The sequence below is a fragment of the Aulonocara stuartgranti genome (assembly GCF_965226115.1).
Source record: "Aulonocara stuartgranti genome assembly, chromosome: 14".
Classification (NCBI taxonomy): Eukaryota; Metazoa; Chordata; class Actinopteri; order Cichliformes; family Cichlidae; genus Aulonocara; species Aulonocara stuartgranti.
The window spans coordinates 32094759-32122183 of record NC_138950.1 but is presented as its reverse complement, the minus strand read 5'-3'; the positions used below and the strand labels follow the sequence as shown (position 1 = coordinate 32122183).

At 41.5% G+C, this 27425-nt stretch overlaps 4 protein-coding genes across 5 annotated transcripts in view; 2 read left to right on the top strand and 2 right to left on the bottom strand.

Annotated features, from left to right (window-relative positions):
- The window catches only part of gjd1b (gap junction protein delta 1b), a 32630-nt gene extending 31291 nt beyond the window's left edge, over positions 1-1339 (bottom strand). The window contains exon 1 of the mRNA XM_082503233.1: positions 230-1339. Coding sequence (XP_082359359.1) covers positions 230-300 — 71 coding nt within the window. The 5' untranslated portion in view covers positions 301-1339. The remainder of the gene's footprint in view (positions 1-229) is intronic.
- A 3136-nt stretch (positions 1340-4475) lies between these two features.
- Positions 4476-12593, bottom strand: nop53 (NOP53 ribosome biogenesis factor). Its single transcript, XM_082504117.1, has 12 exons — positions 12348-12593; positions 11766-11842; positions 11541-11646; positions 9721-9923; positions 8400-8455; positions 7831-7926; positions 7441-7542; positions 7159-7326; positions 5978-6153; positions 5367-5433; positions 4912-4988; positions 4476-4800 (listed from the first exon to the last, which is right to left on the bottom strand). The coding sequence occupies exons 1-12, from the start codon at positions 12551-12553 to the stop codon at positions 4740-4742; spliced, it is 1395 nt and encodes a 464-aa protein (XP_082360243.1). The 5' UTR covers positions 12554-12593; the 3' UTR covers positions 4476-4739.
- Positions 12594-13159: 566 nt separating this feature from the next.
- Positions 13160-15832, top strand: LOC309688405 (histone H3.3A). The gene is made up of 4 exons (XM_082504118.1): positions 13160-13268; positions 14333-14476; positions 14659-14812; positions 14922-15832. Exons 2-4 carry the CDS (start codon positions 14349-14351, stop codon positions 15048-15050), a joined length of 411 nt encoding a protein of 136 aa, XP_082360244.1. The 5' UTR covers positions 13160-13268; positions 14333-14348; the 3' UTR covers positions 15051-15832.
- On the top strand, positions 13188-20883 carry LOC309688406 (histone H3.3A). Of its 2 annotated transcripts, none has more exons than XM_082504120.1 (4): positions 13188-13268; positions 18159-18302; positions 18500-18653; positions 19381-20883. In XM_082504120.1, the coding sequence occupies exons 2-4, from the start codon at positions 18175-18177 to the stop codon at positions 19507-19509; spliced, it is 411 nt and encodes a 136-aa protein (XP_082360246.1). In that variant the 5' UTR covers positions 13188-13268; positions 18159-18174; the 3' UTR covers positions 19510-20883. The 2 variants fall into 2 exon arrangements, with proteins under 2 accessions (XP_082360246.1, XP_082360245.1); XM_082504119.1 differs by lacking the exon at positions 13188-13268 and adding an exon at positions 17051-17231.
- The last annotated feature ends 6542 nt before the right edge of the window (positions 20884-27425 follow it).

Below are 27425 nucleotides of genomic sequence, written 5' to 3'. Positions count from 1 at the left end.
GTAGCCCTCATGGCTGCATAACCCTCCCATCGTATCACCCAGACAGATTAAAGAAACTAACCCACCTACCCCCCACAACCTGCAGCCCGTCACCCTGGACCTGAATGTGAGCACAGAGGGACTCACAGTCAGCATGCACACACTTACTATACTGTAGAAACACATATAGATAAGGACACATGCACATAATTTCAATTAAAAGATAGCATTCACGTCTTCAACAGCTCACCTTCCAATCATAGTAGAGTGCTGCTGCACAGCAGCCTCCAGGAGGCGCTCTAGGATGGTCCATTCTCCCATGGTTGGAGTCAGGAGGCATCCACTGGGCACAGAAAGTCAGGACTGACCCCACTTCAGGTGGGCTTCCCAGACAGCTGGGGTTCAAGTCAATCAATCAATCAATCAATCAAAGCTTTATTCGTCCTTGTCTCTCAGTGTTCAAGTCCACTTGTTAGGTTGAGTTGAGGTAGGGAGTGGCTTCAGGTGGCTGGTTTGGTATAGAGAAGTCAGGAACCTCAGTGACACCTCATTGTAAACTCCGTGTCTTCTATTAAATGTGCTGTCCGCCACGCTTTCCTCACACCACTAACTGTGACTCCTGACTCCGCGTGTGCGATTCGCCTTCCATGCACTTCTTCACGTGAACGTGTCTTCCTTCTCCTCTCCTCTGGGCTACCCCGGCTCTGTTTACCTCCTAAAACAGCTGGTGTGTCCTATGTTCTCACACCAACACTCGCACACACCTGCTCTGACAGAGACCCGAGCCTCTCGTCTACTTCTGCTGACTTTTGCGGAGCGGCCGTAGTTTGTGCAAACAGACATCCATCGCTCGCACACTAACACTACGCCCTCGTACGCTCGTTCTTTGACAGCATCTTGTAGTAACTCCGGCCGGGCAGAGGTCCATACACTCATGTGAGCCTGAGCAGCCAGGGGTTTCTGCGTGTTCTCCTCTCCTCCATCCTGTTTCTCTGTCCACTCTTCAGGCTGTTTTTCGAGGGATTCCTTCTCCTCCTCCTCTCTGTTGCTCCTTCCTTCCCTCCTGCTTTGGTTCAGGCAGAGCAGCACTGTAGCATCGCACTCTTCCTCCTCCTTCCCTCTGCTAGAAACCGTGCCGGAGTCGCTGGGTTATCCAGTTCCTCCCTGCCTCTCTCTCTCTCTGTTTGTTTCTGTCAGCGTGCTTTACGAGGCAGCGCTCCTTTCCTTTCTTCCCTTCATCTTGTTTTTTTCCTTCCCACTTGGTTTCTCTCTGTGTGCGCCCTCCACCTGCCTCCGTCTCTCTCCCTCTGTCTCTCTGAGCCAGTAGGCAGCCAGACCGAGCGTGTGTCTAGAGGATTAGAGCGAGGAATCATCTCTCTGCTCCTCCCCCCTCTGGCTCCCTCTCACTCACTCTCCATCACCGTGTTTATCCCCCCCCCCAATCATACCATACAAACAGTTTTTCACTCTTCCGCCACACACGATTTTCTCCTGCATTTACATTTTTGCCATCCATTGTGTTCTCGCGTCTGTGCAGTGATACCTACTGTACACTGCAGACGGAGACATTAGAGGCAGTGTCACGCCGAGGCTATGCAAGGATACTGAGGCGACACAGGGGAAGTGTGTGACAGAGCGAGAACACGATGGAAGCGCTCCATGTGTGTGTTTGTGTGTGTGAGATACTCACTCAAACACACCATCAGTAATTATGCGAGTAAATCACGCATGACCAAACATCTAGGTGTTTTCATTATCAGTGATTCTTCCCGTTGTTGCTCTTTTTTTTTTTAACAAATGCATTAATCATCATTAAATGTCACAGAGCAGATGTTGCAAAGAGGCACTGTAGTACTCTGTTTCATGATCTACGGTGATAAATAATAATTCAGATATTATGTAATATGCTGCTAGTAAGGCTTTTAAATACTACCTGGACAATAGCCTATAAGGGATATACATTAGATATATTTCGCAGTGGTAATATAAATATTAATGTGATATAAATATTAGTCAATAATGAGGAATTTCAGTATTTGCAAATAAGATGTCACATCTTGTACCTTCTGATATTTTTATTACATCCATTTTCCACAGGCTTAATGTGGAAAAATTGTGTGTTTAAGCACTTTTAAAGATGATAGAAAGCCAGAAAAGAACAAAATCAAAACAAACGAGTGTTGATATTTCACATTCAGGGCATCCCTACTCAGTATTACAGAAAAAATATGAATCCCGAATCTAGCACAAAGGATAGGGTCCTCCTTTGGCTATTTTGCTCGAACAATCCCATATTTAGTTTGCAATGACATTAAAAACAAAAACTTGAAAATATTTGACTTTTTTTTATGTTTAATATTAAAATATTTGACTTTCAGCTCCTCAGGACACATTTCCTGTAGTTTCAGAGACAGTGCTGAAAAGGTGCTATGCTCCCATAAACTTGATTAAAAGGTATATTTACAGTATGGTACAAAAAGCAGTATGTTTCTATGGCTAGTTTCCCCTTCAGAATAAGTGAGTACTGGGACTGAAAACACCTGGATTCAAAGATTGATAGATGTCGACTTCAGTCCATATATTTTGTGTGAGTTAGGAGAGCTTCTGTGTTGATTTGACAGGTGCTCTGACACACAGATTGTACATTCTAAACACAACAAACATATATGATTTTTCAGCACTGCTTCCTTGTCTGAAGTGTATCTTGTTTTGGGGTCATTCTGGGATCTTTATATCCCTGTATCCTGCATCACAGAGCTCAGTGCGTCCACGTGCCTCTGCGTGTGCTGCGTGTACGCAAGGAGGACAAGGTGAGACAGGCAGGAGGATACTGGGCCGCCCCCCCCAAAAAATAAGAAAGAAAAAAAAGAGCACGAGAGAGGGAGGGGAAAAAAATGCCTGTCACTTTGCAGCAAACAAGCCTGAGATCACTTGACAACGTTGACTCACACACACATATACACACTGTGGCATCTCCATGCAGCGCAGCTGAGTGTTTTAGAGGCTTCCACTGTTACTCGCTGGCTCTGCAGACCGGAGGAATAGTAATCTATTCTGAAGGAGGTAATGAGTGACTGCGCACACACGTAATCCCTCCTACTCCTCATGCCAACACAATCTGGCAGCACCATGTCTCACACGTGAAGAGAGGAGGGCAAACGGGAGGGGAGCAAACAACTTGGCTGCAGTCGGTCACTGGGATGAGTGCAGGAGAAAACACTAATATCCTTATATGGTGATGTGCGCGCTTTTGTTTTGACTAAAACAATGAAATTAGTTTGGAAACAGCTTGGTGACAAATTTTTATGTTGATTAGCCACGGTATGTTTATGTGCAGTTGGTGATAGCGTTGTAGAGCTGCAGGCCTCACCATAGGCCTGATTTATCAAATCTCAGTTCTCCAGACCTGTCACCTCCCATGAAGGCCTACAGATTTGGTGTTATATGTCAAAATGCCTCAATTTTTTTGATACAACCTACCAAATACTTAAAAAAAAAAAAACCCAAAAAAACCCAGCAACATCCACAAAAATATCTGTACAACAAATTATTTGATAAAATTACTTCTGGCCCAGTATCTCGTAAAAACTTTAAATATAGAACGAGGGGTTGGAGACGAGCTGTGGCTTTATGAGTCAGCAGGTTAATTCATCAGCAGGTAATTTGGCGTCATCACCACTAATGAGTGCTCAAACGAGCATAGCCCAGGATCAGGTGCTCAGTTTGTCTTGAGAGGGAGGAGGGACAGCTCAACCGACTAGCATGTGGTTGGGAGCCCTTTTGTGGACACTGAAGGTAAAGACTACAATTTCACACTGATTAACAGATAAGAAGCTTTGGAGCAACTCCAGGGACCATGGGGCTTAGGGGACGGGGCGTGGGTGTGGGTGTGTGTGCGCATGCAGGTCCTTGTTCACGCCAGTGGGACACTGAAGGCAATTATGGTTTTAAGCCAGCGGGATGGAATCAATTATCACATGCCAACTTCCTCAAGCCCATCTGTTTGTTTTTTTTAAACCCAATATTAAAAAAAAAGAAAAAGAAATGCATTAATCTACTTCAGTTAAGCTCAGCTCAATCAACTAATGTAAGTGAGGATTTTAAAAAGACATACTTTGTTTCTATTGTGTACCCTTAACTTTGTATGCTGCAAATTGTTATATAATGTGGGCATCCTAGCATCTAAAGCAGAGTGTATTAACTATTTGTGAAAACAGACTAAATGATGCAATCTCATTTGAGCAGCTTCTATGATGGACTTGTGTAATCAATATATAAAAACAAACAAGCACAGAAAAATGTTTAGGTGTGTGAGTATGGCATAATCTTAAGCAATGAGCTGACATATTGCCATTACCACTACAGGGTTTAACCCTTCATTAACCTAGTGTACTCTTGTATGAGCAGCGTAGTGACACACTGACAGCTGGACTTGACCATTTACTACAAACCCTTTGATCGTGCCCTGATAGGCATGACATTATGTAACACAAACACACAATGATACAGTAATCTGTATTTAACTGAAAGAAATTATAGAAACACTGCATGGCAGATGCACTACAGGAAACAATTAAAACTCATATCCGGCACTCTTGGTCAGAGTTTATATATCACTGCTGCAGGTGACATCAGTCTGAAAGGGCCCAGCAGGCCCTCAGCAGTCATTATGTCGTATATACACAGTTCCATTATTCTGCACTGGTGGTTTAAAAGTCTCCCAGCTTCTTGCGTTCAGTCCCGTGATGTGTAGGTCGGCATCAACTAATCTCCTTGAAAGCCCTCTTCTCCACATACTTCACCTTGAGTCTTCTCTTGAACCTAGGAGGGAGAGGGTGGAAACTCATGTTATTCACTACACACCTTATGAATTCACACATCACTCTGGGCCTTTGATGAGATGTTATGTAAGAGCGAAGCAGAGGTCCTTACTTGGCTCTTTCTCTGGGTTCAATAAGGTTTCTCTTCTGCAGACTCTTGAAGCGGTCCATGAGCACGCTGCCCTCTGGCTGTGGAGTCGCAACATTACACAAAGAGAAATAGTCAAAACAAAGCCATGTGACACAAATGTCACGCTGCTCTCACTGGATATGCAATTCCCACGTGCATCATAAAATCCTATTCTCATCACAAAGACCGATTTAAGTATTATTCAAAGACATAATTGGGGGAGATAAGAGGGAAGGACTGGGAATTTTCCACCAGCAATTACATCAAATGAAACTAATGATCCCTGTGGGGAAAGCGAGTCAGCACAGTATGAGAGAATGGGATAAAGCTTTGAATAGTGGAGAAGTGCTGAAGATAATACAGCAGCCAAATTAGTCAAAACCCATTACAGATAAACTGTGTCCTTGCTCACGGAGGTCAAAGTGCTTCTGAAGTACCTTGAGTTGTCGCAGGGAGCCGGCTAGCTCGTCGCTCAACTGAACCTCCATGTCCTGAGGCTGGAACCTGTGAAGAAATATATAAAGCAAACATTAAAGACGTGGATAGAAAAGGCTATTTATAGCCAAAAATGACCCCTGCTGAGACAATGTTGGCCACTACCAACAGAAAATTGAGCTGGGGCGAGGTGATGTGACTTGTCATGCTAGTTTTGTTTAGTTAAAAACAATATTTTGATTTCATAGCTATCAGGAATAGCAGCCATTACTAGAGTGCACTGAAGCTGTTGTACAACTTTACAGGATTACAGTTCTGTCCCCATTAGCAGCTGTGACTGAAGGAGAAAACCCAGATGAGCAATAAAGAGTCTAAGTGTTCAAACTTCCCTTGTCATAATCAGATTATTTTTTTTTTTTTTTTGATTTCACAACAACAGCTGTCAAAGAAACAAAGAAATAATATTTCGTATGTCATACGAAATAATAAAAACTTTAAAAGAAAAAAGAAAACCTGTCATTTAAACCCATTTTGCACCTCAGACTGTATAAAAGTTGTTAAAACTCTGGAGCACGTAAGTATGAGTGTGTAAAAAAACATGTTAGGCTTGTACTTGAGTTTGCCGAGTCGCCTGGGCTGAGCTTTCTGGGCCTCCTCCTTGGCCTTGCGTCGTTTCTGTCTGATCTGGGTCGTCTCTTCCTGCTGTTTGATCGAGGTCTTTATGGAGCGAAGCTGGAAGAGCTGCTGTTGCTGCTCAGTCTGTCGCCTCTCTGTCAACCGCTGCTGCTCCTATATTAGGGTTCAAAAGAGAGCCATGAGTGGACTGTGTTACATACACGCATGTTTTATCCCCTTCAGATTTCAGGTTAACTATTTACAAGTGTTGAAGTCATCAGATTACGTTTGAGCTGTTTGTTCTGACTCTTCTTTTGGCTGCCTATTTAGGGGGTCACCACAGCAGATCACCTGCCTCTCACGCCCTCCTCTGTCACACTGCCCCTCTGCATATTCATCTGCATTAAATCCATGAATCTCTGGTCATCCTTTGTCCCTCCTCTGTACATGTCCAAATGATCTCTGCCTTGCCTCTAACTTTGGCTCCAAATTGCTCAACCTAAGCTGCCCTCTGATGTACTCACGTCTAACCCATCTGTTCTGACTGGTGTGTTTATATCAAGTACTGTTATACTGTTTAAGAGATATTGTATACTTTATAAAAATGATTAATTTGGAGTCTTAGGCAGTGAGATAAATGTTTAAAATGTGAGTGGAATGATAATATGGGTAATAGGAGGTGAGCTTGTTAGACTAACTTTAAAACTTCAGTTTCCATTAGTTTTTTCTACTCTTGGTCCCGTATGGTTTCAGGGAGAGCAGATATTGCCAGCTGCGTCCGTGAGTATTGAAGTCCCACCCACCACTAACTGAACTAAATATTCTTACACAGACATCAGTGTATCCTCCAGTGAAAAATCTTAATACAATAAAATGCAATTAATGAGTTTTCAGTGGAACTTTTTGGCTTTTCACTGTAGGCACACATTCATCAGCCCAATAGTGACTCCATTAGGTGCCCTTAATAAGCCACGACAGTGAGCATGTATACAGAAGGACCACCCAAGTGGAAAGAAGCAGTCCTTAACAAACCCGTCCTTTACCAACAGTGGCAAATCAAAATGTGTGCTGTGAAAATCATTGCACTTTGGGTTTTGTGCAATCTTTTTGCAGATGTATGAAGACTTCTTAGGGTCAGGGTCACTGTAATTTGGGATGTTTTAAACCTTGTAGCCGTACCTTCATTTTTTCTGCCTTCTCTCTCTTTCTCTGTCTTTCAGTCTTCTTGTCGGCCACTGCGATGGCTCCCACTGCCACTTCCTCCCCATCCTCTTTTGGAGCATCTTTTTCTTCCTCCTCTTCACTCTCCTCTACCAAGCCTTCTACCTGCTCACGGAGGATTGTCTCCTGAAAAACGCAATAACGCACAATAGAATTGAAAAAAAGTCAAAGACACATTCATCAGCAGCACCAAAAACAAAGTGAAAGATGAAGGCGAGCTAGAGGAATTGTCAGCTGTACCTCTGTAGCTGTGTCTGCTTTGTTGTAAGCCAGCTGTCTCTCTAGTTTGTCTTCTACCTTCTTCTTTTTCAACTCCACCTCATGGGCTTCCCTGAGCAATTCCTGCATTCAGAAGAGAGAGATGAACATTTGTTAATTACCAGCTGCAGCTTTATAATAATCTAAGTCAGTGGTTGTTAGGCTGGGGCCATAGTTTCAAAGTCACCTTGCTCTAAATACTGTTTCCATTCAAAAATTTGCCTACATAAAAGTTACCATGTTTATTTTTTGCACCAAAGAGCACTAATATTAAATTATTAACAGTTATACAACACTTTAATCTTTTTCGGCAATTACATTTCAATATGTAGGATCAGTAACTACACCCAAAGATGCAGGTTTTTAATTTACCTGGTGGGAGAAAAAGTCTGGGTTGTAGGACCCTCCCGGAGCGATCACCTCTACAGCCGGGAGCACAGACGGCTTCTCGTTCAGCTTCTCTGGACGCTGAAATATCAAAATACCACACTTCAACAAAATCAAACAAATATATTTTTATACACTGATTCGAATCAATTAAAGCCCTCCCCCTATCTTACACGTAAGGGTTCTGAAAAGTTACAGCCTGTGCCAAACAGTTACCCCCCCACAGAAAACACTGCTGCCAACCCACTTATCACACTGCTGTAGTCAAGTCATACCATTATTTATCTACACTGCCATGTAACACACTGCCGTGATGTCAAACCAGTATCTCTGCACACAATGAATGAATGAGCAGCTTCCTCTACTACAACCTTAATACGTTCTGTAATTATATGAAAGCGTGAATACATGGGGTCCATGCACATCTATGCAAATTAACACCAAGCTGAACCTATTCTAACCCCCCAAAATAAGGCAATTAGTAGGTCGTGTAAATGAGCATAATTGGAGCACTTCAGACAGCATGATTAATCTTAGTCAACTGTTATTCTCACCTTGACAAGTTTCTTGCGCGTCTGTTGAAGATACCAGGGTTCGCCCAAATCTTTGGCTGTAATTGAAATTGGGGGGGGGGGGGGGGGGGGGGGGTTTTATACACAGCATTCCAATAAAATGTGTCAAAACTTCCACATTTTCTAAATTAACAACAGATGTTGGAAAAATCAAACCACACCCCTGTGCCAGTCTTGCAAGTTGTCAACACAGCTGCAGGGAAAGCAGCTGTTAGACAGCAAAGCAGCATGTTAAAGTATCCCTCCACCTCAGCTGGAACATTTCCTTTGGCTGACCTAAACTGGAACTTCATAATACATGTACAATAACACTGGCATACTGCAATCAACTCTAAACAAGCCAGCACTAAAACCTACACAGGGGTGTCGAACTCCAGGCCTCGAGGGCCGGTGTCCCGCAGGTTTTAAATCTCACCCTGAGTCAACACACCCGAATCAAATGATTAGTTCATTACCAGGTTTCTGGAGAACTTCCAGACATGTTGAGGTAATTTAGCCATTTAAATCAGCTGTTTTGGGTCAAGGACACATCTAATACCTACAGGACACCGGCCCTCAAGGCCTGTAGTTCGACACCTGTGACCTACAGCTTCCTCCTCTGGGTTCCCCTAATCACATCAGCTGTTATGGACAAACATTCTGTGCCACAGAAATCTTTAAATGAGTATTCACTCACACGGTGCCCATATCACTGATGGCTACCTGCTCTATGGATACCCAGCTTAATATTAGTCAATAGCTATACCCAAACCTAGAAATGCATGCAAACACATTTCAGGTTCATGCTTGCTTATAGCTTATCCTTCACATATAAACTACCAGAATGTAAACAAGATACAGATATCCACAGTTCTGCATGAACCCCGAGTCTCAGAGCCATGTGAAAGTGTTAAATCACTGCTGAATCCATCAAAAATCAATGAAGTGCTCTGGCACCTTTACCCTTGAAGCCATTAACAACTTCTATAAAGTTACAGAAACCAGTGAACCATCAAAATATGTCAGGTGGATCTCGTGCTGTAGATTTGAGTAGAAGAATGAAACAAATAGAACTGTCAGTGACTGCATCACTGGCTGCACCACTGCGAGAAAATCTTAGGCAAAAGGTTTTTTGTTTGTTAATCTCAGAGTAGACAGTAGATATAATCTGATATGTATAAGATGCATCCTCAGGTCCCAGACGACTGTTCACACAACAATCAGCTGAGCTCCATGTTAGTCTTCACATTCCCAAGAAGGAAATACTGGGAGCGCAAGGATGGGATCATCATTGGATGTACATAAATGAACACACAAAACTCACTCTCTTGTCCCCAAATGTCATAAAAATCTCTCTCTGGGTTGTTGTTGGCCTCAGTTTCTGTCTTTTTGCTCGTCCTGTCGACAACGGTTCTATTCAGCAGACGCTTCTTGCTCCGTGGGACCACGCCGTTGGCTGCCAGCTTCTCCGCTCTCTCGGCAGTGCGACGAAGTTTCTTGGCATTTGGCTTCTGGTAGGCCAGCACACTAGTGGGGGGGTGGAAGAGGAAGCAGAAGAGATGATTATTTGATTACATGCGGAAGAAGGATGCAAAAGAAATGGAAGTGTTAGAGCAGAATCTCCTCTCCTGGTGTGTTTTTATATCCTCAGATCCCAGGACACTGTTCACATAACAGTCTCCTGAGCTCCTGTGAACTGTCTTCACATTCCCATGAAGGAAATACTGGGAGCGCAAGGATGAGATCATCACAGGACACACACAGTCCTCCACATTAAGCCAAATAAATATTCTTAAAACATAGGTTTATATTCTACAAATTGTCTCCTGAATTTCTAAATGAAGGTGTTTATTATTAAGGGGAAAAAAAAATCCAAACCTACATTGTCCCGCGTGAAAAAGTGACTGCCTCCTTAACCTAATAACTGTTTGGGTCACCCTTAGCAGCAACAACTGCAATCAAGTGTTGGGATAACTGGAATTTTGGCCCGCTCATCTTTGCACACTTATAACTGAGCCACACTGGGGGGTTTTCGAGCATAATTGCCTTTCTAAGATCATGCCACAGCATCTCAATCGGGTTCCAGTCAGGACTTTGACTAGGCCAATCTAAAGTTGTCTTTTTGTTTTCCTTAAGCCATTCACAGGTGAAGTCGTCAGTCCACAGAGTATTTTCCCAAAAGTCTTGAAGATCAAGATGTTTTCTTGCAAAACTGAGACCACCCTTTATGTTCCTTTTGCTCAGCAGTGGTTTTCATCTTGGAACTCTGCCATACAGCCCTTTTTTGCCCAGTCTCTTTCTTATGGTGGAGTCATTGACACTGACTGTAACTAAGGCAGGTGAGGCCTGCAGTTCTTCGGATGTTGTTCTGGAGTTTTTTGTGACCTCTTGGATGAGTCATTGCTGCACTTTTGGAGTCATTTTGACTGACCAGGCACTCCTGTGAAGGAGTTCCATGTTTTTGCCATTTGTGGATAATGGCTCTCAACGTGGTTTGCTGGAGTCACACAGCTTTAGAAAGGGCTTTATAAAATTTTCCAGACTGACAGATCTCAATTACTTTGTCATTTGTTCCTGAATTTCCTTGGCATGTCTTTCAAGGATCTTTTGATCTACGCCACAAGCAGGTCCTATTTCAATGATTTCTTGACTGAGAATAGGAGTGGCAGTAATCAGGCCTGGGTGTGGCTAGAGAAATTGAACACAGCTTTGCAAAGATGCAATACACCAATTTATGTTACAAAAGGAGGGGACAATCACTTTTTCCACATAGGACCATGTAGGTTTTGAATTTCTTTTCCCCCTTAATAATTAACACCTTCAGTTAAAATCTGCATCGTGTTTACGTGCATCATTTTTGTCTAATACTTACATTTGTTTGATGATCTAAAACATTTAAGTGTGATAAACAAAAAACTGGAAATCAGACAAACAATTTAAAACAGATTCAAAGGGGGGATGGGGGGGTGTCACACTCAGTGAGTAGGACTATATGCCCAGACCTTGGTCCCAAGGCCCTTTGCTGTGTGTCTTCCCTGACGCTCCCACACTTGTCTACTCTTCACTACTGTGCCACTTAATAAAGGCAAAAAATACTGTTGAAAGACCACAGATTCAAGGATCAGAGAGACTAGGATTACTGACTCTTTAGGCGGTGCAACAAGGGAGTCATGCTGAAGGATCAGGTCTATCCTCAGAGGACGCGATGATTTCCCTTTCCTCTTCTTCCCCTTGACTGGTTCTGCAGCTTCTTCACAGAGGAAACAAAATTTTAGATTTACCAACTTGTTCAGGTGCATTTTTTAAACAAAATAATAGAAATCATTGGATAGAAATAAAGTGCTTTAGATGACAGGGAAACAAGTTTACCTTTCTCTTCAACTTTCTTCGGCTGTCCAACATCCAAAAAGAACAAACTGTCATCTGATTTCTCACACAGCAAACCCCTGAAATCCAAAAAGATGCCATTATGTCATACGTATAATTTAAAAGACAGATTTTCAACTACAACAATTATTCAACAGTGTCATGTATGCTGTGGACAGTGGAGAAAAACAAAGTCCATCACAGGGGTTTTTAAGCAGACTAAAAACCACCAAAGTCAATAACAGTAAACGCTCACATTTCAAGACCACAAACCAACACGTCTGTTTATTTTTGGCCGACAGCAGGTTTGAAACTATCAAGTCATTACAAACCATGATAGTGACAAAATAAAAGTCCCACGACAGAAGCAACTTCATCCTTGTAATGTTTAAAACGGATATGTTCTGAGACCATGATTATTATCAACTGAAAGGTAAACACAGCACATTTTTATCTGCCCAATATAAATCTAGGGGTAAAGGTGAGCAGAAATACTAGTATCAGATATAATAGTTGACAATTTCTGTTTTTAATTTTAGACTTAAAATACACATTTTCAACACGTCTCACTGGCTGTTAACTCACCCCGTGGTCCTCTCTTGATGCCTGACGTCTTCTAGAAACTCCTCTACGTCCTGTACGTCACTGTATTTGTTCCAGTTCTTCTTCTTATTCTTGTTCACACGCTTTCTCCGACTGCTGACCAGGTCTGTAGGGGTTACTTTGGGGTTTAAAGTTAAAAAACCTGGCTGTGAGATCGCCACGCGCTTCAATCTCCTGGCAGCCGCCATGTTGGAGGACTAGTGGGGGAGGGAGAAGCGCGTTTCTTCTTCTTTTGTATGCGGGAACCACAGTTTGGCGCCACCAGCCGGACTGGCAGAGTAAACGCTATTAAACTGCTTTTATAACTAACTTAATGAAAAAGTAGTTCTGCTTTTCACTGCATTGTTTACAAGATTAAGATGAGATTTGTTTATATATTTTACAAACTCACCATATTGTAGGACTGGCTCTAATGTAAAATATATATATTTATATTTGTATAATATTAACAGTTTAATTACACTGCTTTTACATTTTTATTTTGAGAAATAATATAAAATAAACAGCAAATATAGCTCTAAAGGGCTGAAAGACTGAATATCACTGTTTCTGCAATGACTCTTGAATGCTGATGGTGCTTCAGTCTCCCTTTTCCTGTAATGGGCGTTTGGTTTAAACACTTCTCTAATAATTACTTTAACCAACAAAAAGGTCAAAAATCAGCTTGGGGAAAAACTTGTTGCGGGACGTTGCTGGTGAAGGTGATGATGCAGTTGTTTATCATGTTGCAGCATGTGTGAAATATGTTTGTCACAGTTGCATCATGGGAAACGTGTCTCCTCTTGCTTTCATATGTTCTTTTTCCTTTTTTTCCTCCCTTCATTTTATTGCGAGAACAACGCTTAAGAGTCTCAAGAATACATTCCCAGTTTTAGGCGGCAATCTTTGACCAAGTTTTCAAAGGTGAGTATCATTATTTGAATAAAACTCCACTTTATCTTTTAATGTCAAGTTAGTTTGGAAATTATGTGTTTTTTCGTTTATTTTCGACGAAAACGCAGGGCACTCGAGCTATTATCTGCCTGCTCGGGGAGTGAGGGACCTAAAAAGCACTTGTGATCCGGTCGAATTTGACTCGGAAATGCGCCTAAAGTGAGGGGTCATCTGACACAATAATTATCATCAATCGATCCCCTGACATGTCTAGTGTCGTCCTCAAAAAGTGTATTCCACTTTCACGCCGCGGTTTTTATATTCTTCCGTCGTTTTTATCGTCACCCTCTTCGTTTGGTACAACGATTTTTCCTTCCCGTTTACATTCTTCAAGCCAACCAGCCAGCCATCATCTTCGGTGCGCTAGTTTGCCTTTACGAGGCCGCCGGGGTGGGCGGGGTCGACTGGTTTTCCTTTAAAATAGCTCATTCTGAATGAAAAACACTAGACTTGTGAGCAAGCGGAGAGCCCAATATGAAGAAACGAACAAACCCACGTTCAGTGCGCAAGGGGCGAGGTTTGTCTGGGAAACCCCGTGCCCTGAGTGGTTGGCATGTTCATTACGTCCCGCCCCAAAGGCGCTAATCCATGATGTGTTTGGGTTATCTGATAAAGGGCTCAGTTTTGATTGGGTGCCTATGCTGCCTATTACTGTTTTTTTTTTTTTTTTTATAGCCATTGCATAAGCCACCTCGGGTATTTAAAAAAAACAAAACAAAACTCAGGCTCCCGTGGAAGAGTGGAGTCTGTCATGTTGCTGTTAACTTCCAAATCATTTTAAATACAATGCGAAAGTTAATTTTCATTCTTTACAGCCTGTACACATATTTTATTCTGAACTTTCCGGAAGAAAAAAAAATAAACCCTGTCTGTTGAACATCTAAGAAATATGAAACTAAATTAATATGCAATCACTTTATTTTTATTATTGCTGTAACGAAAAAGATTGTCATAGATATGGGAAAAAGTGTCTGTATTTATTATTATTGTTGTTATTGTTTTTATTAATGCAGCCTTTTACTTGTTTTCTTCAGGTGATCTGTAGTAGCCATGGCCCGTACCAAGCAGACTGCCCGTAAATCCACTGGAGGTAAAGCTCCACGTAAGCAGCTGGCCACCAAGGCTGCTCGCAAGAGCGCCCCTTCCACTGGTGGTGTCAAGAAGCCCCATCGCTACAGGTGAGATGTCACCTAGCTCTCCTGGAAACTATAGTATAATGTAAACCTAATGTGTATGAAAAGAGCAGGCATCCGTCATTAGTCAGTCTTCTTAACTAGGGGCCCCCGTTGTATTGTTGCACATTCTCACTATAAGATAAGACTGACTCACTGCCAGTTTAATTTCCACCTCTGCACTTCAGGCCGGGTACTGTGGCTCTGCGTGAGATCCGTCGTTATCAGAAGTCCACTGAGCTGCTGATCCGCAAGCTGCCCTTCCAGCGTCTGGTGAGGGAAATTGCTCAGGACTTCAAGACTGACCTGCGTTTCCAGAGCGCAGCCATCGGAGCTCTGCAGGTCAGTAGCTCTCACTGATTAATTTCATTTTTAAAACAACAAAAAAACAGGCTATTTGTCATCTGTTCACTAAAATGCCTCTAATGTTGAATTTTTCTGCCACCTGCAGGAGGCCAGCGAGGCCTATCTGGTGGGTCTGTTTGAGGACACCAATCTGTGCGCCATCCACGCCAAGCGTGTCACCATCATGCCAAAAGACATCCAGCTGGCACGTCGCATCCGCGGAGAGCGTGCTTAAAACATTTTGATTTATTATACTCTGTCCTCTCGTCCCTTCGCCACTCATTTCTCCTTTTCCTTCCTATATACTTAGTAGTTTGGTTTGAGGTTCTCTATATATATCATGATTGTGATAACCGTAAATGTGTGATCATGTCTTCTTTGGTGCTACCGGTAGCAGATTTTTCTTAGCGGTATCTTCATGTACTTTGAAATCATTCATCAGTTCTAATTAGTGAGCCACAGGAATACCTTGTGACCTCTATGAATAAGATGCTTTTGCGAACCAAGAATAGTGTATGATCTGAACATGGGAATAGAAATTAGCATTAAGGTTGAGTTTCATCTTCAGACAGACACATACATTGATATGAGTCTTCTGACTTTCTTTTCTTTTTTTAAAAAAACAAGTAGAAATTTGTTGTAAAAGTAGTAAGTTTTCTTTTGCTTTTTTTTTTTTTTACGATATGGTGTATTTCTACTGTTGCTGTTTGATGTATCAAAATTCAAAAGATCAATTCTGGTTGTCAATTGGAAATGTCATTGTGCTATGATGACACTGCATGGTTTGACAGATGATGAGCGGCATATATGTAGCAGACCTTTGTTAATCATATTTTAATTTTCAGCCACGTTATCATGTCCAGGTAATATTATGACTTTTTGTTCCTCTCTCAGGTTGATATGGTAACCTTTTTTTTTTCTACTGTGTTCTTGATTTATGTTTCAGTCATTTTTAAGAGCAAAATATTTGTACTCCAGAATTCACATACAAACATAATAAACAGATTCTTGTGCTTAGATGAGTTGTGATTTTTATCTTGAAGCAATTTAAAGTCCCCAGCTTTGTATTTTTGGCATATTCATTTATAAAAATTAACCTAGTAAGATTAATTTCAGTTGTATTTATATAGCACTAAATCACAATAACAGTTGCTTCAAAGTGCTTTATATTGTAAGGTAAATACCCTGCAATAATAGAGGAAAAAAGATGACCATTTATAAGGAATTACTTGGTGACAGTAGGTAGGAAAAACGTCCTTTTAACAGGGGTTGGGGAGAAAAACTCACTCCAGGGACAAGGATAACTTTACTTACTTTTTTATTGTAAATTCATAAAACAGCAATAGTTAGTGAAAATACTATTAAAAATGTCGGAAGAACTACTCCAAAGTTATTTTTATTTTTTAAAATTAGTCCTTGTAAAACTAAATAACAGCATTTCGAATATGAAACATTTTGACAGTAGTTTTCCGACTGCTGCGAAAAAGCACTTAAAAACAACCTTTGAACTGTCACTGCATGAAGCCAACTTTTAAATGTCTCTTTCAGTTTGACTCAAATGTTAATACTTTAATTCGACAATAAAGAAGGCACTCAAAGGAAGCGCAGGCACTTCCGTTTTCTACATTTAGCTTTACCGACATTTAAAAGCCCGAAATGTTCGATTAAAAAGAAAACGTCAAACTAACTCCCCAGTGCCGGTGTTGTGCCAAAAAGTGATTTCCAATGTTTCCGTGTATTTTTTATGTGTAATATCTTTACGTATGTTGGTAAATAGACTTCGGTGAACAGCGTTTACAAAGGGGTTATATATAGAATTAAAAGATTATCTGTTTTTTCAAGTATCTTTATAACTCTGTGTTATTGTACTCACATTATAACCAATCCGGTCCTTTTTCCCCACTTACAATATTTTTACAGAACTATTGTAATATTTGCTGCCATTTCTGCTGTCTTACTCTTACAAAAGACATTTTTAATGTTAATGAGATTTTTTTTTAACTGCATAAATAAAGGTTCTATAAAAGTCGCTGCCAAAAACTGATTGCGGCTTCTACCTTGTTACACGAATGTTGTTTGTGGCTCAATATGACTTTGTGTCATCCATGAGGGATGCATTTGACATATGTTTCACATATTATAGGCCAACAAGTTACTTATAGCAGTTTAAATACGAGCAATCAGTTTTTGGCAAATACCGGAAATCAGTTTTTGGCAGACAATCACTTTTTGGCACAACACCGGGCAGCACCTGTCACTGTAACCACAGAAATGTTGTTAACGCCGTTGCATTGTGGGACGCATGATTGACGCGGCGGCCATTTTCCCGCTGGACGCTGCTTCCCATTGTGGATACGAAGAAGAAAATACAGCCAAGCGACACATTTCTCTCCACTTCTCTTCACTTTCCCTCTAGGTAAGCGTCTCGAAATGTGTCACCTGGTTCGTGGCTGAACTTTGAATTTTTCTGTTTGTTTTATTTACAATTCACAAGCTCGTTTGAGGGAGAAAAAGCAGTGTTTTCGTCGTGTGAGAAAATAAGACACACACGGCTGTCGAAGCGGCGGTGAAATGCAGTCCTCTTTGCAGCCGCTCAGATGAGCGGATATTCTGGTTCAAATTATGCGCCGGTTCAGCTCGGTTCTACGCTGCCATTAGGGGTCGTTCAGCATTCCTGTGTTCACCTATGAGTTCCTTAACATGTACTATCTCTGTTTTTTTCATTTTCCGATTCGCTGGAGCGTCGGAGAGTTGTAAAATTGAAGTTGTTTATGTGCTACCCGCTTGTTCTTCTGCCCTGGGTCTTTATCCCGCTTGCGCATCAAACCGCCGCCATCATCAGAGCGAGGTGGGCGGACCTAGTAACAGTGGAAGGTAGCTGGAGAGCCCGCCCATTTTAGTTTCCATACGCTGGTTGGCTCATGGTAATAGTTTTAGCTTTGCCAGCCAATCGTGTAGTCGTTCAACTTTGATTGACGCATGTCTGGCTGGTCGTCAACGGGAAATGTCTTGTGTGTTTATTTACTAGAAAAGTTGAGTAAATCTAAGTTGTCTGCTGCAACCTACAAGCTGCGGTAGCTGTGATTAAATAATTGCCTAATTTCAAATTGCCATTATTGAGCATATTCGACACAGCAGTAGCATTACATCAGTGCTGTTGCTGTAATAACAGAAAATAACACAAAATGCAATAAAAGGTTTTCCTGTTATCATATTTTAATTATTGGAGCCTTTCAAGCATTTAATGTATTTGTCCTCCATATTACTCAGCAAGAAAAAGAAGGCATTTGAAAAATTGTCCTATAAAATGCCAAATTCAACCTTTTTATTCACTCTTTTTCAGGTGATCTGTAGTAGCCATGGCCCGTACCAAGCAGACTGCCCGTAAGTCCACTGGAGGTAAAGCTCCACGTAAGCAGCTGGCCACTAAGGCTGCTCGCAAGAGCGCCCCTTCCACTGGTGGTGTCAAGAAGCCCCATCGCTACAGGTAAGGCAGGCAAAAACTAACTTGCAAAACTTCTCCTCTCCGTTTTTTTCAGCTTACTGTAAGGGTTTTGTGTTATTGTTTTTTCTTCAGGCTATCACTGATGTCTCTCCTCTTCTAAATGTGTTTATTGTTGCATATGCACAGTGCAAGTCAAAGCCAAGTTTAAAGTAAGTTTAATTTCCACCTCTGCACTTCAGGCCGGGTACTGTGGCTCTGCGTGAGATCCGTCGTTATCAGAAGTCCACTGAGCTGCTGATCCGCAAGCTGCCCTTCCAGCGTCTGGTGAGAGAAATTGCCCAGGACTTCAAGACTGACTTGCGTTTCCAGAGCGCAGCCATCGGAGCTCTGCAGGTCAGTATGAAATGGGGCTTTCAAGAGGAGTATCCCTCTGAAAAAATTCTCAGCTAGCTCTGCCCACACATGACTTTGGATGAGGTATCTGTACCTGACTGTTTCCACCTGAAACAGCCTGACTGCTCGCAGGGTTAGTTTCTAAAGCTGGCCAGACACTATGCTGGTTTGAATAAATGTGTGTGATGTGTTAACTCACACAATATGTTGATATTTAATCAGGGTCAGAACCTGCAGCCTCTGTGCTCACACTGTGCAGATCCATCATCCTGCCACCATGTGAAGCTCAGGGTTCTTGAAGCTGTGTGTTCAGTGTTGACACAACAAGAGAGAGGTGTCATTACTTTATGCATTTTTTTTTTTAAACATTGGCATGTTATTGTGCTTTTTTTTGTGCTGAAAATGTGATTTGAACCAACATTGCTAGAGTGCATTTTGCAAACTGTTGCACTCCTAAAATTTACATCTATATTGTATATCAGGTGTGCTGAAGACTTTATACAGTGTGCACACACACACAAACATATCTCTAGTATGTAGTTTAAAAAAAATTAAATCTCTGCACAATTTTGTTCAAGATTTTTTTTGTTTTTTTGTTGTTTTTGTTGTTTTTTTTGCAAAATGACTGATGAACTCCAAAAGTGTAATAAATATACCAAATTCAAGTGATCATTGAAGTGATTGTTTCAGCTCTGCTGAAAACTGTTGCATTTCCTCTTTTCTGCAGGAGGCCAGCGAGGCCTATCTGGTGGGTCTGTTTGAGGACACCAATCTGTGCGCCATCCACGCCAAGCGTGTCACCATCATGCCCAAAGACATCCAGCTGGCACGTCGCATCCGCGGAGAGCGTGCTTAAACGCTCTCGTTCTCCCTCTTGGTCTTTCTCCTTCTCACCTCTTCCTGTCCTTCCTTCACCTTTCTGCCTCTCCATCCCTCTGCCCCTCACCCGCCGTCCCTCCCTCCCTCCCTGTGTTAGTAGTGTGTAGAGGAAAACTGATTATATTATAATTAAAGTGTATAGTCGTGTTTTTCTTAGTGCTCTCGGCAGCAGACTTCTAGGGTACTCTCTTTTTGTGCATGTACCAAATCTTTGGTGATGAGATCTCCTCAAGCACACATATCCTGGTTTGCACTGTTTCTAACAGGCTCTGTGAGAGAGTGGGTAACATGGATAAAGTGAGGAGAGAAACAGAGTAGAACAATGCAAACGTGGGAGGGACAAGCAGGAGGACAGGATGGCTGTTTTTTTCTGCTGGGGGGACTCTGGTCTCCTTTCTGCAGCAGGGTGCTAGAAGAACTTGCCTGGTCCTCTCGTCCTGCTTCCTGTCCTGCCAGCCTCGGCTCAGCAGCAGTTTGTTTCTGCCCCAGAGAGCTGAGCCTGGACTTGGTGTCCTGTGTGTCTGCGTGAGTGTTGGCTCTGATCATCACAGCAAATTGTATACAGTCTATCAGCATCTTGGGGAAGTAGTTCTATGATTACCATATGGCTCATTGCTGTTATTCATTGTGTTGGGTTTTGTCTTTCCAAATAAGTCTCACAGTTGTGATTTTTTTCTTTGTTTGTTTTATTTTATTTTTGAAACTATTTGACACAGAGTTGGGGGGATGAACAGATTCAAAACAAAACAAATACAGAAAGCAGATTTGAAATATTTTTTTCTACTGAAATGTGATGCTACTGACTCTCAGTGACACCAAAGTTTGATCCTCTTGTACACGCTCTTATAGAGTTTAACCTCATCTGTCTGTTTGTTGTGTTCAAATTGGGTTCTAATTATTTAAAACCAAAGCTTATGAGCTCAAATGGTGTCAGAGATACTTTTTTAGCAGTGGCACGTTTTTTAATACCAAGACCTTTTTATAGCAAAGGCTCATCAAGATTTGTAACATTCTGTAAAACCAAAAGTTCTCAAAGTGTAAAAAAGATTTTTTTAAGAAAATAAAACAACTGATTAAAATGTGAAGGATATTCTGAATCAGCATTGAATGACTAATAATAGTCATTTTTTCTGTATACGTCCCCCCTGTACTTTTATTTTCTTCACTCTGGATCAATTGATCATCTGTATACCGCTTCTCAGGTTGACTTTTCACCCCTTTTAACTTAAATTTGTTTTTTGCTTTATTTGAGTTTCTTTTTTTTAAATGTTGAAAATAATGTTTCAATTAAACAATGTTTGTAATTTCCAGATTTGTCATATAAGGTGGTAATAAATGGATGTTACACACACTCCTCTGTGTCTGTGCTGCATAAATAAATGCTCTCAGGTGGATTGTTTATACCTGTTAAAGAAAGACCACTGTTCATTTACCAATAAGCTTTTCCAACAGTTTAGCAGCATTACAAAAGAGAAGTCTAAAATATATTAAGAATTTACATTTCGGTTCAGTCTACATGTAAATGGTTGCTGACCTGTATAGCTTCTTATTCTGTAGCAGGAATAAATAGCTAGAGTTGGTGCTGTAAGGATCCAGTTTATTGTGAAGAGTACTTTGTGCTCTGTAAGCTTTAAATATTTTTGGCTCTTCATTTTCAAACACTTACAAACTGCTCCCAACACATCAGAAACAAAAATAAATAAAATAGTTTTTATGACTCAATATGACCCCAAACTTTAAAACTTGAAGCTAAATGAGATGCACAAACAGCAGGTTCGAGAGCACCTGGGACTTCCTTAAGTTCCTTATATTATATTAATGGCAGTGACACCACTAGATGGCGCTACAACACAGTGTTTGTGACTTGAACTCATAGCTCCTCTACACCAAGAAATTAGTTACTTCTAAAATCACGATGGGCCTTAATTTAGAAATATATGTATATGATTGTAATTGTATGAATGAAATCAAAATATTTTTCCATCTTTCTTACCACTAATGTGGTTAACCAAAATTAAGTTAACCTTAAGCTCAGCTCTAACATTAAATTTTATTTTTTTTTGTCCATTAAACTTTGCCTTTTAATATTTTTAGGCCCCTCTCTCTGACACACACAGATGTGAGACTCCCTTCCTGGGTTGACATCATTCCCCTCATCACTGTTTCATTTCATCCTTCTACTCCCTTGATTAAAAGGGATAAAGCCATGCCCTCAGCCATGTTCATCACAATAAAACACACACATTTGCCCATGTCGCTGCATGTCTGTGTGACCTCAGCTATACTGATTACAATGAAACGCACACAGACAAACAAACATCTAATCAAACACCAGCCTTTAATCCTTTTGTTTTGACCAACCACTGTACATTGGTGCAGACTTACAAACATGTATGGATGTACACCCACATACCCACAGACAAGCGATCGCTTCTGGGCACCATTTTTCTGTCTGATGTCACTTCTAATCAAAAGCTCACATGACTTTATTGAGTCAATACTTGTTTAATAACTTTCATACAAGACATGGTCTTTACATATATATATTTTTCCCCATGAGATCAGCATTCATACAACTACTCCAGCTGACAGGATTTCCATTTTTCCTTTTCAGTCCAGTGGAGTCAGACTAAATGTAACAAGTTGTTAGTTAATGTTAAAATGACTAAATGAACTACCTTTCAGTGTAAAAAAAAAAACCCCATCCTGGTTAGGAAAACCTGCAATGCGTACAACGACTAATTGTCACAGCTTTCCTTTATATTATTCTCTTTTCTTCTATGTCCATCCATGCTTCCATTTTCTGATGTTTATCCAGGACCATGTTGTGGTGGCCAAGACAGCGAATCCTAGACCTCCTCTCCTGGACACCTCCTTCAGCTCATCTAGGGGAACACCAAGGCATTTCCAGGCCACGCAAGAGATGTATACTGTCCAGCGTGTTGTAGACCCCGGGGCCTGTTCATGGTAATACATGCCTGGAACACCTTGCCCAGGTGAGCCCCAGGAGGCATCCTACTCAGATAACCAAACCTACTCAGATCCCATGACCACAAGTGAGAGTAGGGATGTAGATTGCATCACTGCAGACACTGCACCAATCCGCTTATCAATCTCCTGCTCCAATCTTCCCTTACTCATGAACAAAACCCAGAGATATTTTAACTTGGGGATGCTAATTCTCATTCCTGCGTGGTCGAGCTTGAAGCCACCACCTTACAAAGCCAACAAAATTGCAGTGTTCCACACCTAGGATGAAAACTACATCGTTACATCCTCGACTGGCACCAACCACCTTGTGGCCACAGCTCCGTGCAGCATTGTTTATTTAGACTCAATGTTCCAAAGCTTCCATCCGAAGGATTTATTAGCTCTTCTCTTTATCCAAGTGTCCAAGACATGAGATCATAGATGTCACGAAATGATTACAAAAACAGTCATCAAGTTGCACCTCATGCTTTTATGTACAACCTTATACTTGAACATCGTGCTTGTTATGGACAAATTGTGATTAGCACAAGTTCAGTAACAGAATAACATTCAGGTTCAGATCAGGCAGATCTGGGCACTCTGAAGTGACCAACAACAGTCAGGACCAGTTCCCCGACCTGAAGGCACAGACACACAACCCTCTTGTGCACAATGGAAAATCTGAACGTACAGATAGCAAGCCGGGGGGATACAAGAATAGCCACCCTGGCCTGCCACTGCTCACTGCAGGCAACTCCAGTTTGAAACAAAGTCCAGTCCCTTTCAAGGAGACTGGTTCCAGAGCCAAAGTTCTGAAGTTGGGCTTTGAGGTGAGCCCTATTATATCTATCCAGTGTCTCGCAACCTTATACGCAAGGCCAGGCTCCTCCCCCACATGAGATGTGACATGCCATATCCCAAGATCCAACATTCCAACAGCCAGGGGTTTGACTGTCAGAGCCTTTGTCCTTGAATGCCACCCAACACCCCGTGTTCTCATTTAAATTCCACCCTCAGTCGTGAGTTAAACTGACCAAAGTGCCCCAGCCTGTATAGCAGTGGGTGTTAGGTGATTGGGGGGGGGAATATCACCTGATCAATAAGTTTGACAAGCTGGTTTTTTACATCCCACGATTTACCTTTATATGCTTTGTCTCGCTTCATGTATTTAAATTTTTTTTAAATGACAGCTCAGCAGATAAATTTGTATTGGATTATTTGAAACATCCATACCAGGATCAGACTTAAGCATCCTGCCGCGGTGGCACAATAACCCAGTCTGTTTCCTGTTCCAAACGGGACGCATTTTCCTAGATTATACTGAAAATTGGCTTCACACACTTACCCAGTTAATTATACATGAAATAATTTCATGCTCTGGATGAAAGGAACACCCTACTAATTGTCAGTTGCAGGATTTCATGGCAGAATATGAAAAGAATGGTCTCTTTCAGGATTTGGACCTGAAGGGTAGCATGGTGGTAGCAGGTGAGCCAGGCCTTTATTGTTCTGAATAAGCTGCAGTAACGAGGAATTACTGTGTGAAATATTTGTGTCTAGCTTTTGCCACTGATTGGAGCCTCTCTAGCTTTTCTTTGCTCTTTAGAAACATTCAGTCTGCTCTTAAAACAAAGAAGCATCATGTGAAACCACTACAGCTCTAATAGCTCAACATATAATGGACTCTGCATGTCAACACATTAAAGAGGTATGATCCTAGTTATTCTTCTTTCTATTTCATGCTTTTGTCTATGTGCGTGTTTCAGTGTGTATATGTGTGTGTATTTGTACACAACTGTGCATTCACCTTCCCCAAGGTCTGCGTAGTGGCGCTCCATCTGTGGCACTCAGGGGATTACAGCCAATCTGTCTGTCTGCTGCTCAAAGTGCTGACCGTCAGACCAGCAGCAGATTAACACAGTGCTGGGATTGGGAGGAGTGGAGGGGGGGGAGTGGGCAAATGAGGGAAGTGGGTAGATGTTGAGGAAGAGAGAGAGAGATGAGTGTGTGTGTGTGTGTGTGCGTGTGTGTGTGTGTGTGTGTGTGTGTGTGTGTGTGTGTGTGTGTGTGTGTGTGTGTTGGGGGAGAAGGGGGCAAGTTGAGGGGTCGACCCCAGATTAGAACAGAACTGGTACAGTGCGTATGTGTGTGTGTTTGTGTGTCTTATCTGGGGGAGGAGGGGGTGTATACATAGGACAGAAGGAGAAGAAGGAAGAGGGACAGATGTATATGGTGGGGGGGAACGAGTGGGGGCCAAAACTGGCATAAAACTCTATGCAAACAGGCATCTCCACTGTTTAAACCAGTTGAAACAGTTCAAATGGATCAATCTCTAAAATCTAAACTCTAAAGCATTAAAATTTGTCAGACGTGAAGGTGAAGGTGAAAAGTCTGATGTCATTTGTTTCTTTGTTTCTTTGTTTAATAAGGATCCCCACTAGCATCAGCCTTAGCTGTTCTTCCTGAGGTCCTTGCTCTCAATCCAACATCCACAACACATGAATAGAAACGAGCAGGTTGTTCTCATACAGACGCCACCGCGTTTCAGAGAGAGAATTAAAAAGCTACCTTATAACAGGACATAAATCCATCTTATTCTTTATTATTTCTAATTGATTGTGTTATCGCATGTCCAACTTACATCCTTGTAATGCAGTTTTAAGACGGGTCATGTGTGCGTTCAAATTCACCTAACATATGTAGCATGTCCCCATCATTATCCAAACAATTATAATCACAGTTTTTATTGGGTTATATTTAAAGTGTTCAATTGGGCCTCAATGTGCTGTAAAGGAGCCAGATGAGACCTTACTTGGATGAGAGTGTAGTATGCTAAGTTAAGCTAAGAAGCTAGGCAGTTTATTTTCCCAAGGGGCCACATGATAAACTGTGACTGTTGTGGAGGGCCACACCAATAAGGTGAACTCAGTTTTGATCTGTATTCATTTGATCTCTTTATAAGCTTATTGGTGTGACCCTCAACAACAGTCTCATGTGGCACCTTGGAAAAATTAATTGGTTAGCCCTGAAATGCTAGCCAGATTGGTTAGCAAGCTGCATTCACAAACTGTAAAGATACCAGGCACAATCATGCTTCTAAGTGACGACAGATTAACCAAAACTAGAGCACAAGCTTCTTGGATGGGCAGTACCTCAAAGAGGGACATAGTATTTTTCAGGTGACTACACCAAAAATGCTCTTGGAGGTCAAATTGAGTGGATAGTAGCGATAGTAGCCTGTTCTGGCATCCACCCATGCCCCTAACCTCACAATAAGTAGGTGAAATCAAACTGAGACTGAAGTGGGTTTAACCTCACTTGTCCTGTGAAGTCCAGCTGGGATGTCTGGCAGAAGATGGACGTAACATTGGGTTTTTTGTTTTTTGTTGTTTTGTTTTTTTTATTGTATGGTTGCAGCATTTGGGGATGTAGTCACTGTGGGAGGGCGGTGAATGGGTTAAGACTACAAGAGTGGACCACAGAGATTACTGTAATGTACTAGTGCACCACAAAGAGACTAGTAAGTGGGGGTGATGAGGAACTGGAGGTTGTGGGGGGCTGGGGTGGATGGAGTTGGGAATTGCTCTGAGGGATTAACTGTGGTCTCCTGTTAACACAAGCTGGTTGTCAGCTAGCAGCACAGCAGGGTTCAGTGAAGTCCCACACATGCTGTTTAATAAAGACTGTAGCTGTTTGTACACACTGTGTGTGGACAATGAGGGGGACATAAGAACAAAAGAAAAAATAGCTGAATGCTAAGGACTACATGTGGGGTTAGCGCAAGTGATGGTTTTCATGTAGCTTTTTAATCCACTTAATGCTGAAGTGCGATTCCACTGGTCAGTATATATGTGGTCAGAGAAAAGATAAGATAACCTTTATTAGTCCCACGCGTGGGAAATTTGTTTTGTTACAGCAGTGGACAGTGCAAAGTTGCATAGAAAAATTAGAGAAAAAACACTGGAATAATATATCCATAAGATACTGCACACAATAGAATATAATAACAATAAAATAAAATACTATATACAATCAAATAAAATAGAATACAAATGCTATATACGATATGAGTATGATACAACGATGCCAGAAAGAGTATTGCACTTAGTGTTATTGCTATTGCACATGTGTGGATGTGTGTGTGTTTGATCAGTTGAAGTCTTTGTTGTGGAGTCTGCCAGCAGTGGGGAGGAAAGACCTGCGAAATCTCTCCACGTCCCACATCGTGGGTGCCGCAGCCACTGAAGGAGCTGCTCAGTCCTGTTAGAGTCTCCTGCATGGGGTGGGAGATGTTTTCTAAAATGCTGTTACATTAGAATGATAAAGGTATATAGGTTAAAATTAGGTAACCTGCTGACTGTCTATAAAAAATCCCTTTGTCTGGAAAACAAAAAGGGAAAAGTGATGCCTTAAAAAGGGGGTGCCTTAAAAATGCATTCTTACTGATGGCCAGCAGGGGGTGACATTTCTTATTGCAAAAGGAAGTCAGATTGTATTGAAGCCTATGAGAAGAATTGCCCTTCTCCTCACTTGATTTACGGCCTCAGTAAAAACCTTCTTGACCAGTTCTTTTCTTGATCAATTGTTTCCAGTCTTATTTTTATACAATATGATATTAATATGGTGAATTGCTCTTACAATTATTTCAGAAGAAATAATAAAGTTGTGCATGTTTTCTTGTGAGTGAAAGATCTTAAAGATCAACACAAAGCTTTGAAAAAGGCTTTCTTTCATTGAGGGAAGACTACTGTTAACCAGAAAGACTTACACGCTCATGGCTAGCTAAGAATGATCAATTAACCCAGCATGCATGTGTCTCTGGATAACATAAAAAAAAGCCCACACAGTCACAGGGATAACCTGCAGGCAGCACTAAACCCTGCTCATATAACACAGCAAAGTTAAGATCAATCACTCAAGTGA

Coding starts and splice junctions, on each gene's coding strand:
- LOC309688406 (XM_082504120.1), top strand. CDS start 18,175: ATGGCCCGTACCAAGCAGACTGCCCGTAAGTCCACTGGAGGTAAAGCT. Junction 18,303..18,499: donor AAGAAGCCCCATCGCTACAG/GTAAGGCAGGCA, acceptor TCTGCACTTCAG/GCCGGGTACTGTGGCTCTGC. Junction 18,654..19,380: donor CAGCCATCGGAGCTCTGCAG/GTCAGTATGAAA, acceptor TCTTTTCTGCAG/GAGGCCAGCGAGGCCTATCT.
- LOC309688405 (XM_082504118.1), top strand. CDS start 14,349: ATGGCCCGTACCAAGCAGACTGCCCGTAAATCCACTGGAGGTAAAGCT. Junction 14,477..14,658: donor AAGAAGCCCCATCGCTACAG/GTGAGATGTCAC, acceptor TCTGCACTTCAG/GCCGGGTACTGTGGCTCTGC. Junction 14,813..14,921: donor CAGCCATCGGAGCTCTGCAG/GTCAGTAGCTCT, acceptor TGCCACCTGCAG/GAGGCCAGCGAGGCCTATCT.
- nop53 (XM_082504117.1), bottom strand. CDS start 12,553: ATGGCGGCTGCCAGGAGATTGAAGCGCGTGGCGATCTCACAGCCAGGT. Junction 7,327..7,440: donor AAGCAGACACAGCTACAGAG/GTACAGCTGACA, acceptor TGCGTTTTTCAG/GAGACAATCCTCCGTGAGCA. Junction 4,801..4,911: donor GAACCCAGAGAAAGAGCCAA/GTAAGGACCTCT, acceptor TCTCCCTCCTAG/GTTCAAGAGAAGACTCAAGG.